The sequence below is a fragment of the Leuresthes tenuis genome, unplaced genomic scaffold, assembly GCF_036924035.1.
Source record: "Leuresthes tenuis unplaced genomic scaffold, fLeuTen1.0.hap1 SCAF_16, whole genome shotgun sequence".
NCBI classification, from domain to species: domain Eukaryota; kingdom Metazoa; phylum Chordata; class Actinopteri; order Atheriniformes; family Atherinopsidae; genus Leuresthes; species Leuresthes tenuis.
In genome coordinates this window covers 29,181,569-29,193,050 of record NW_027325370.1, presented here as the reverse complement: position 1 = coordinate 29,193,050, position 11,482 = coordinate 29,181,569, and the positions used below count along the sequence as shown (strand labels likewise).

General features: G+C 37.7%; 1 protein-coding gene across 3 annotated transcripts; it reads right to left on the bottom strand.

Moving 5' to 3' along the window:
* Positions 1-2,171: 2,171 nt before the first annotated feature.
* On the bottom strand, positions 2,172-7,019 carry LOC140272307 (insulin-like growth factor-binding protein 6). Of its 3 annotated transcripts, XM_072367702.1 has the most exons (5): positions 6,442-7,019; positions 5,505-5,539; positions 4,680-4,799; positions 4,537-4,590; positions 4,373-4,420 (listed from the first exon to the last, which is right to left on the bottom strand). In XM_072367702.1, the coding sequence occupies exons 1-4, from the start codon at positions 6,776-6,778 to the stop codon at positions 4,561-4,563; spliced, it is 522 nt and encodes a 173-aa protein (XP_072223803.1). In that variant the 5' UTR covers positions 6,779-7,019; the 3' UTR covers positions 4,373-4,420; positions 4,537-4,560. The 3 variants fall into 3 exon arrangements, with proteins under 3 accessions (XP_072223801.1, XP_072223803.1, XP_072223802.1); XM_072367700.1 differs by lacking the exon at positions 4,537-4,590 and having other exon boundaries at positions 2,172-4,420; positions 6,442-7,013; XM_072367701.1 differs by lacking the exon at positions 4,373-4,420 and having other exon boundaries at positions 4,429-4,590.
* Between the last annotated feature and the right edge of the window lie 4,463 nt (positions 7,020-11,482).

Here is an 11,482-nt window from a genome sequence, read left to right as displayed (position 1 = left end):
CCAACACGAGTGTACGGCAAAGAATCCACCGAGAGATAACTCAGAGTTAGTTATAATATTAACTCCACCAAGACCAGAAGAAGCGACCAGAATCCTTCCTCTCGCGAACACATAGATTTACAACAAAGACTGAACCTTAACTGGACACGGGACTGTCTCCTGCCTTTTTCTTCCATGACTGAATCGTTTCCAAAGACTGTGATAACAACAGTATACACTAGGCATTAGCATTAGCACCACAAGGCTGATCATAGGAATTCCTTTATAGTGAAAGTGCTTTGGATTAGCTTGTCTTTTCTAAGGTTTCGTTGTGATAATGTTTAGAAAGTAAAGTGAATTTTTGTTGAGTTGATATTGCTCATACTCTTGCATGCAAACGTATCATTCTCCTTTTGTTTAATCTGGTACATTAAACACAAGTCACACACTAACATTTGAAGTCTTTGTTTACCAGTAGTGGACCCACAGGCAGGGATTTGTATCCCACTCTGCATGCTCTCTGTCATGCTATCACATGTTTGCCGTTTGCTTTCACATGCTGGAAAAAATGCTTACACACACATAGAGACCAGAAATCTCCAGTTAACATGTGGGCGACATCAGTGGAGCAAATCTGTTCTCTAGTGGAACAGTTTGACAGTTATCTACTGCAGCGTTCTTTCAGGCATGGGATTTAAGGTTTTTTTTTTATATACATTATACCATGATGGTTGCAGGGCAACTGGCACAAATGGAGATGATTTCATTTTGGGTTTTAATCCAAGATAATTCCAATGAAAGACTATCACTTGTAGATTTCTTACATGGTACATTTTACACATGTTTCATGGTAATCCTGCTGATCCAAATTACCTGTGCGGTAGTTGGGTCTTTCAGCATTTACCTCTAACCCATGAATGTTAGTTTCCAATGCCACAGTCTTCTCAATTCAGTTTCAATTATCAAATCAAAATATGCAGAAGGAGCAGGCTTTCAAACTATGTATGCAGACTTTTGATGAAGTCTTCATATTCACGAGATGATGTTGAAAATTAACTGCAATCCTGAGACTGTGGCCACCAGTACTGCAAAAATCCTATAGTCAAGGTTTTAGCAGGTTTTGTCTCAAACAAGAGTATATCAAGATGGACTATTTTGATTTTTTTTTTCAGTAACATTCATTGTTAACCCTAACCCTACACAATAAACCTAAATACCCTTGGTGGCCCTTTGCTACTTCACTGTAGATTGCCCTTGTGTATGTGTTTATGCTTCTGAGACTGAGCTGTGATGTAACTTGATACTTTGTCTATTACTCTGGTTTGTAAGCAAATAATTGCAAACTAATAACATTCACATCAATTTCAGTCGAATTCCACTATGTAGCAAACCATAACATAGCTTAGTAATATACCAAATCAACGTCCAGAAACACAGCACTATCAAGGCAGCCACTGTTCCCTGCTTACTGTGTGAATGCTGTGTCAGAAGTCACACTATGTTTTCCTCCATGCATTCATTTTTGACATTTGTTTATTCTGTATGTTTTTTGAAAGCCTACGCTTTCTGCATAGTTTATGCTATTTAGATCATTCAGACATCAAAATGTTCAGTCAATTCCAGAGACTTATGCTATGACAACTAAGACTTATGATAGAAAATTTGATTCAGGAGCTAAGCGTAGCCTAACATATATGGTGCCCCATGTGCAGTGATTAAAGATCCTCAATGCAGTGCGTTCTTTTTTCAGTCCTGGCTTGGAACCGCTGAAGGATTCCTGTTAAAGGTAGAAATTTCAAAAGTCATAGCACAGATCTCTAGTATGAGCTTAATGTTTTGATTTTTGAATAGTTTAAATGATCAATATAAATTATGCCAAAGGAACAGACTTTCAAATAATGTCTAGAGTAAGCCAGAAAAGCAAATTCCTGTTTAACAATGAATAGAGCATTTTTTTTACTGCTAATGTCACTAACCATGCATGAATACCCATGGTGCAACAAAATCTCTGCCTACAATACATTTTTTTCCAATCAATTTACTTCTTTGTACATGCATGTTTAGTGGCCTTCACAGTAAGTGCAACGTTTTTTGTTATTGAAAAGCATATTCAAAAACTTCAAGAAACACTTCCCAGCAGATTTGAGTGCATTTATTCAGCAATTAGCATTCAACACTGCTGTTTCACAAGATCAACATCTTCTCGTGTTAACATTTACCTTGATATACACCTTAGTATCCTTTACCAGAAACTCAAGCTGCACTTGATTTGATGTGTTTAGGATAGTTGCAACATTTGTATTTGTATGTTTGATTTGATTTTTTTTTGTTTTGTATGTATGTATGCATGAATATGCATGAATGAATAGAAATATTGCTAGAAATGATCATTATTTATTTTCACAGTTTACAGAAGAGTAACTGTGTGCTGTATATAATCATCTGTAAGCATTGAAGATGAGCTAATTGTGACTTTTAAAACAGTTGCTGTGAGCAAAGTAAAAAATGTGTAATGTGTTCATTATCTATCTGCCTTATAACTAATTCACGTGTGGAGGCAAGATGGTATCTGTACTATTTATGTAGCGACACAAGTATCTGAAAAACGCATTTAAGTACATTATTTTAGCAAATGCGCTTAAAAAAACTTTTTGAATTGAAATTGTCATTTTGTAATATTTTGGCACAAAACCACTTGAAAAAAATCTCATGAAGATTTATTAGTAAAAAGTTTTTGTTGTCTCAAAAGGATCACAGTCAATAATACATTTCATAGGAATAAATGTTTCATTATTCTCCATTTTTCATAATCATTATAATTCTTTATTTTCATACTTGCAAATGTCTTACAGGTCCTTGCCGCATGGACCTATTGCTATGGCACACACATTGGCACAACAAGATTGGTCAGAAATTGATAGATTTTGTCATATTATTTCATTAGCATAAGATTTAATGATATTTGCAAGGACTCAGAAGAGAAATACCATAACAATAACAAACAGAATCTTTTTTTCCTTAATTAAAACCAATTTTATACTAGTATGTGACGAAATAAAACATAATTGAGCATGGAATTTCTGAACCATAAAATAAACAAAGCACAAAAAAAAGGAAACAAAAACACGAGCTACGGCTATTACATGTACAGCAGTTGAATGGAGGTCTGATGAATGTGATTAGTTTTGCCATGAAGGTGCCTTTGCAGCACAACACTTCCACTTTCATGAAATAAAATAATCTCTGTCTTTAAATAAGAAACTGCTGGCAATATAAAAATACATGACATTGTACAGTAGTTCATTAAATAAACCAACAATTTATATATAAAATATCATACTGACATGTACAAAAATAGGCCTTTTTTTTAAAAGGTTAATAGCCACAAGCTTTTTGTCTGCCACATCAGAACAGTTGATCACAAAATTTCAATACATATACAAACAATCAACTGATAAGCAGTTAGAAAGCCATTTTGATAAATTAAATTAACAGAGGCATCATAGATCATACTTACATCTATCTATCTATCTATCTATCTATCTATCTATCTATCTATCTATCTATCTATCTATCTATCTATCTATCTATCTATCTATCTATCTATATATATATATATATATATATATATATATATATATATATATATATATATATATATATATGCATATGCACATATAATGATACTGTGAGTTTCAAGCAGTACTTGATGGAAATCATACAAAATAAATTAATAGAAAATACATTTTCTGTCAATCTCTAATGGTGATATCAGTATATCTTTGGAGAGAGGGAGAGAGGACGGTGAGGGGGACACTTTTTTCAAACATTTGTGTCACATCACCTGCGTAACAGTATTTCAGCCCACTGAGATTAGAACAAACACAGGCAGTGTTAGCTATCCTAAAATGAAAAATAAAAGAGAATCTACGAGAAATACCAATACCAGAAAGCCAAGACAAGAGCCAGGGAATAAATAAATCATTTGGAGTAACACTGCTTGGATCACAGAGGCAGTTCATGGAGTATTAATGTGAGCACGCACCATGTCAATAGACAACGCAGAGACAGCTGTTGCAACTGTTGAACATTCACGCAGATGTTATTGTTGCTGATACTGAACTGTAAGAGTGTGTGTCTTACTTCTAGAGAGGACATGAGTGTTAACCTTGTGTGTCTGTTTCATGGAAGTGGTTTATCCCTGCTACCTCCTGTCCAGGCAGTGTCTAACACATGCTAAAGCCACCCCCTCTCCCTGTGCTCCTTCTCCTCCACCACCTCCTCTTTCTCCTGGTCTAGGCTCAGAGCTGTAGGACAGATTCGTGCCTTACTCTCCATCACATGGTAAAGAACCATCTTCGCTAGTATGTGAAAGCAAGGGTGCACCAAGCTCATCTACGCACCAACAATGGCCACGCTGCATGCCCTTGGAGGAGTGACACTGTGAATTGAAAAAGAAAAAGATTTTGAAAGAGAAAGAAAATGGAGATCAATAGTAAGAAAGGTCAAGAGAAAAGAGGAGTGAAAGAATTATATTCATCACAGTGCAATACTGACTCTCTGTGACCACAGCTGAGAAGCTCAGAGATGGGTGTCAGTTACTCTCAGCACCTGTGGTCATAGAAGAATCTCTGGATGCACCAAACGGAAAGCTCAAGTTCCACCATCATGTTTTAAGTTGACTAAAGTTAACATTCTACCTGCTTTTTCCTGTAAAAGCCACGGGTGTCACAGTTGGGTATATAGATGTCGCGATCGGACTGAAAGATTGTTGGCTCGAGACCCCTCAGAACACTATTGAGCAGCTTACGACAGGGTGCCTGAAAGCAGCAATTCAGAGTATGACTTCAAACATCATCAGAAACAAAGACAGAGAACCTGAGTTGCAGTGGCAAGCTGGTATATCCCCTAAAATAACAGATGACAATGTTGATGTGAATCCTTAAGGATTTGTTAAAGCAATGCAGCACTACAGTGGCGTATATATGTATGTACATAAATACATATGTACATACATATATATGTATAAACTACATATACATATATATATAAAAACTATAGAAATATGTAGAAATATATATGTATATAAACAAAATGGATTTAGGTGACTTTCATTTTGTGAAACTAGATTGTGTTGTATTGGTAATTTAAGTGACTATTGTTGTAACAACAGTAGCATACAAGCTAATTTTAACAATACAGCCCAATCACCTTTTGGAGAGAAAAATCTCTTGCTGCAGTGGCTGACTCAAAACTTTCCTGATTCACATCATGCTCAATTACTTCTGCCGCATAGCAGCACACACATCATGCACCATAATGCATAGATTCAGAGCGGTGTGTCTACATGCCACTGCAACACCCCAAACAGCAGATCTATGTTAACAGCAGTCTGTAGTGCAGAGCAGTGCAATATAAAACCCTTAACATCTTCAACAGGATTACACCATTGATTTTTTTAAAATTCATCTAAGGATTTATTGTTTTAATTCATTAAAGACTGTTAAATGAGAGCATGAACTTACTTTTTCAATGTCATCACTGTGTGAGGGATGAGGACCTGAGAAAAAGATCAATTCTGGCATGAGTATGTAAAAATAAAGCATTTAAGCCAATAAACAACATCCAGTGTCAAATTAAACAATATATACTGAAAATAATATGGCTACACTGTGTTATGCATATCGTTTGCACAAGACATTACCAAGAAGGTGACCAGAAGACATCTATCCATGGATGGTCATTCAATGAGAGACCTAATTTCCATCAGTACTTTTCCTTTTCATATATTTAATCGCAGTATCTAAGTTTGAACAGTAGATGGAGATCACTGCATAGAACCTCCTGATCAGGATGTAGGTGGTACTGTTATAATTTCACATTCATTCTAATTTCTCCACTGAGAGACTGATTTGCAAGACAGGTCATTGTCATGCATCCTGTCATTGAAATCAATGAAATGCATTACTGCACAATTCATGAAAATGCACGGCTACTGATGCAAAAGGCTAAACAAAGAAGGTTGTTGAATACAATTCTGAACCATAATTTCTGCTTAACAGCAGTACTATAAAGATATTTTTTAAATCTATAGCAACTCCAGAGGTGCTCCAGGGCAGTACTGAATTTTGGAGATTAGCAAATTTCTGGTCTATCTATCTACATACACACGCATATTCGTTAAAGACTGTAAAATTAGACATACATGTATCTATATGTGTAAATATATATATATGTATATCTTTAGATAGATAGATAGATAGATAGATAGATAGATAGATAGATAGATAGATAGATAGATAGATAGATAGATAGATAGATAGATAGATAGATAGATAGATAGATAGATAGATAGATAGATAGATAGATAGATAGATAGATAGATAGATAGATAGATAGATAGATAGATAGATAGATAGATAGATAGACAGACGCATACTTACATATAGTGTAGCATCTTACCTGTAGGGTGGGGCCTCTCAGCGGGACTACTCTTGCTGTGCTTGGCGCATATACCCCTTCCCTGCAACAGAGCCTGCAGGGGGCTATGCTCCCTGGGAGGGGGGACGCAGCGGAATCCCTTGGCACAGCTCAGGGTGTACACACCACATGGCTCTCCTTGGGCCAACACTGATGTGCTGCTGGCATCATTATGGTCCCTTGGGGGCCGATCTGCCCCCAGTGGATCCTTACAGGAGGGACAGACTTTAAAGGGGCCCAAACGTTGTGCACTGGTCCTTGATCCGCAGTGAGTGATCAGCAACAAAACAATAGCTGTTAAGTTAGAAAGGATTAGCATTTTCAATTCAGGTCTCAGGTTCTGCACAATCTCACTCTCTATCAGCTAAATGTAGCTGATGCTATTTCTAGATGTATATAACTGTCTCCCTTTCTCTACCGTTTGCTCAGTCCTCTTCCTGCTCCTTTACAGTAGCTTTCCTTGGTGCTTTGCCGGTTGAGTCCCCTGCAGTGCCTGAGGACACAAATGGAGATTGAGAGAGACACAGCAAAGCACCAGCTTTTAAAGGTCTGGAAGGCAGTGAGTGAGAGAGGGAGAGAGAGCATAGCTATGACACCTTCAGGGGCTGGGACTCAGTGAGACACACATGGAGAGAGAGATAGAGAGATAGAGAGAGAGAGAGAGAGAGAGAAAGAGAGAAAGAGAGAGAGGTGGCAGGGAGGGGTTGAGCAAGTGGGGGTGGATTATGTTCTCAGAAATTATCAAAATCTCTCCACCCATTCCTGTTCCATTTACCCCATCTTTTTCTACTTACACTCAACATTGCACATACATACACATACAATTGTAGTCATGTTCAACTAATACTCTTTCTTTCGAAGACCTTTACCATGGTAACAAATACAAATGTACAGTATATGTGCTTCCATCAGCGTCACCACTGCAATGCTATTTGCTATAGCAAATGCACAGCTGTTTGTCTCCTTCTTGAATTCTGCAAGAGATAATGACTATTATGAATATTTCCTGTACAAACATGTAACCGTGAAGCTCGGTTCCACACTTGAAGCAGTCCTTCCTTTCATTCATATTAAACTTGACTTAATGAGCTACATGCAGAAGTAATCCATCATGAAATCTTATTGATATAAGTTAAGCAAAACTAAACTTGGATCAACCTAATAAAATGATAGTTGGGTCAGGTAGAACAGGCTAGTTAACTTCTGGATTGCACAAAAATCTTGTGAGCAACTTTAATTTTAATTTGTGGTGGCTGTAGTTCTGACTGAGCAAAACTATTTCAGTAACCTTTTGCTTTTACCAATGATGCTCCTCTATCAATACTACACATTACTGTGTTAAGAATATTAAAGACAATGCTTATCTCAAGAGAAAGTGAAAGTAAAAGGTCTGTAAAAGATCAGGTTGGCATTTTTTCACTAAAGTTCTGTGTAATATGGCACTCCCAGCCGTGTACACAGATGCAACATAAACCAAATTTAGAAGGTTTACACTGCCAAATTACATCTAACTACCTTTAAAATAACTTTCTGTTAAGTACTAAAGAAAAAATGGGGCCTGGCACTTGGTCCCCAGCTCCTGCAATAGTACTATAGACTCTACAGACATAGCCAGACATATCCACTGGCCTGTACTTACTGGAATTCAGGGTTACTTGAGGCTAAAATCGGCTTTGTCATCAGCCACCTGTTGTTCTGATTAATCTTGGCAAAGAAGTGCAGAAATCACCTACCGTTTTGTGTTCCCATCACCTGGCAAGCTATAGCGTTTGTCTGTTTCCACATATCAAGAGAATGTTCCAAGACACTTGCCAGACCAACAGGGGCTTTGTCACTTTTCCACACTGCCCTGAATTATTCGGAGTTCTTGCCTCAGTTTCACTTTCGTCTCTGCTACCCCCGTCCAGCTCCTTGGCTCCTCTGCTTACAAAACGACAAGTTTCCCCAACAACTAAATGACTGGACATGGGTTTTAAGTTATTCCAACAGACCTCTTGTTATAATGACCCATTAATTCATGACTTTGACTAAGTCAATACAATTTAGGTTAGTAAAACACTCAGCTATTGAGTAAAAAATTCAACTTGTAATGTGATCCTTAGCAGATTCACTGCCAGTGAAACAGTTAGGTACACACAGAATTTGTTGAATGATTCCTGAGTACAAGCCCATGATAAATTATAAGACATTTTTATGAACTGAAATAGGAAAAAGTTAACGGCCTCTCACAAATCAGGAAGACAAGACTAGTTGGACACTTGTCACCATTTGTTACAATATACTTTTGTTGGCAATCAAATTAACAGAATTGTGATGGGTAGTGCCGAACTCTACTTTCCAAAGTTCTGTGTAAAGCTATAGAGAGAGAATGGACAAAAGTAAGTATCATTCCTATTAACTGCTCAGGTAACTGTTTAAATAATCAATAAACGTTCTTATAAAAGAGCAAAGTATAACTCTCTGGTATAACAAATAGTCATTTGTGGTTGACCCTTGTTTTGCAGCAGACCTTAAGCAACTGTAACATTTGCCACTAACAATATTAACCCAGGTTTAGCTTCCTGATTAATTCTCCCCCTTGACTACAAGTGTGTGCAAATACTTATCATTAAAAAGTGTTATCCAATAAATACAAACCTATTAGCCTATTTTTGTTAACAAAGCTGGCCTTAAATGTTTGAATAAAAATGTCTCACTATCATGGTAGCTAATAGTGAATGTTAGTTTGAAATTAATAAAATTACAATAAACTAAAAAATATTTCAACCCAAAAGGAACTCATACTGTTGCAGTAATTTTTTTCTTTTTTTTTTCTTTTCAATCATTAATTCAATTCAATTCAATTCAATTTTATTTATATAGCGCCAGATTACAACAATTGTCATCTCAAGGCACTTAAGTAATATAGTCCAATTCAAGCCAATTGGAATTCAATTCATTGTAATCATGATCCAATTAATTCTTATAGAGCCAATTCAAAAAATTTATATCCTAGCTAAGGAAACCAACAGATTGCACCGAAATGTGTCTTCAGTCCAATCTCCCGTCCTGAGCGTGCCTGTGGCAACTGTGGAAAGGAACGACTCCCTTTTAACAGGAAGAAACCTCTGGCAGAACCAGACTCAGGAAGGGTGGCCATCCGCCTCGACCAGCTGGGGTTTGAGAAGACAGAAAAGAGGGAAAAGAGGGGGGAAAAACACCATAACGCCATTCAAAGGATATCTGTTGGATAATTTCACTTGTATTGTTATTGCTGCTGGCAGGGGTGACCATTTGTACCTCTCCATGTTGCATCATAGACGAAACCTCATACAGATCATTCTATGTTGTTTCAATATTATGCTATATAGAGAGTGGTCAACATTGTTCTTTATGTTCATCAGAGCAGTCCCCAGCACACACACAGTCTTTATTAGATTAAGTTTCTATGAGTCTCTGGCTCTGATGCTGCTGCCCCAACAGTTGGCAGGAAAGCAAATTGAGCTCTCCATCACAGACTTGTAGAAGGTATGCAACATCATGATGCAGAGATTTAAGGACCAAAGCTTAAGAAATACAGTTTATTATTATTTTCTTGAAGACAGCCTCGGTGTTGCATTTCCATTCAAGTCTGCTGTCTGGATAGTCTCACAGGTATCTGTATTCCTCAACCATTTCCACCACTTTGCCTCAGATAGAGATCATGTTGTGACTTACTCCTGGTCCTAAAATCCACTATGATCTCTTTTGTTTTTGTTTGTGTTCAAGGTTAAGTGATTGGTCCCACATCATGCCATAAAATTATTGATCAGTTCCCTGTACTCAGCGTCTTGTCCTTCACTGATACAACCAGCCTCTGCTGAGTCATATGAGTATTTTTTGGAGATGACAGGTCTCTGAGTTGTACTTGAAGTCTGGGATGTACGGAGTGAAAAGAAGCAATGAGAGTACAGTCGCCTGTGGTGATCATATGCTGCTGACTCCGTTTTTAGACACAGAACCCTTCAGTCTCTCAAACAGTGCTTTGTTTGTCAAGTACTCAATCTAGGATGATAAGCAAACTGTAATGGGCCCTGAAAGGAGTTCACTTGCTTATTTGGGTGAGCCAGTAACAGTCTTACCAGGACTTTCATGGTCCTTCAAGTCGAGATGTTCAGGCAACTTGTCTGTAGTCACTGAGGGCAATTGCGTGAGATTTTTTAGGTACTGGACTTTCTCCTGACTTAGGCTAAGGTGCTGTAGAATCCTACATAGCTGTTTTGCAAAAGTCCTCATGAAGCTGGGGCTGACACCATCTGGACCCGTAGCCTTGCTTTGGTTTCGTCTCTCGAGCTGCTACTTCACCTGACTGCTGGAGACACACAGACCAGAGGGGGAGGCAGAGGAGGTTTCAGAGAGATGTTGATCAGGCTGTGCTAGGATCCATCACTGACGTGGGGGATGATATAATGGAGGTGTACATGCTCATAGCTGATCTGAGCTGAACATGTTCAGCTCATTGGCACTGTCTTTTACCTTAAAAACCTGTGATCTTTTTCACCCCTGACCACACATCTCTCATGCTGTATTGCCACTTTTCTTTCCAGCTTTCTTCTGTACACCTTTTTGATTTTCATTTCGGTTTGTTTTATACTTTACAACACCAAAGTGCACTGATCCCACATCCACATTTTCACTACTGACTCGCAGTAAGCTTTACATGCTTAATAATGTCATACACAGTTTATATTTTTGTGAAATAAATTTGCGTGTCCGTACCTATTTTTGTCATGGCCTACTAAGTAGGGTCATCATAAATTGGTAGATCATCCACTTTATTTAGAATTAGGAGTAGGAATTAATAGGAATTTTTACTTTGATGATACTAAATTGTACTAAGTTTGAATTGCAAATGATAGTGAGATTTTGTCCTGAATTCAGTGTTTTTGCTGTTTCTGCAGACCTCACGGCCTGTGGTCGTGGAGTGTGTAATTTGTAAATAATGTGGAGCACCCTGGTAGGAATAGCAGTGTTTACCTTTAGGCTCATCGCTGGTTGGGGGTTA

Excerpts from the sequence above, each read along its gene's own strand:
- LOC140272307 (XM_072367700.1), bottom strand. The coding sequence starts at position 6,778 with ATGCTAATCCTTTCTAACTTAACAGCTATTGTTTTGTTGCTGATCACT. Across the intron at positions 5,540-6,441 it reads TGAGAGGCCCCACCCTACAG|GTCCTCATCCCTCACACAGT; the intron begins GTAAGATGCTAC and ends TCTTTTTCTCAG. Across the intron at positions 4,421-4,679 it reads GCTTTTACAGGAAAAAGCAG|TGTCACTCCTCCAAGGGCAT; the intron begins GTAGAATGTTAA and ends TTCAATTCACAG.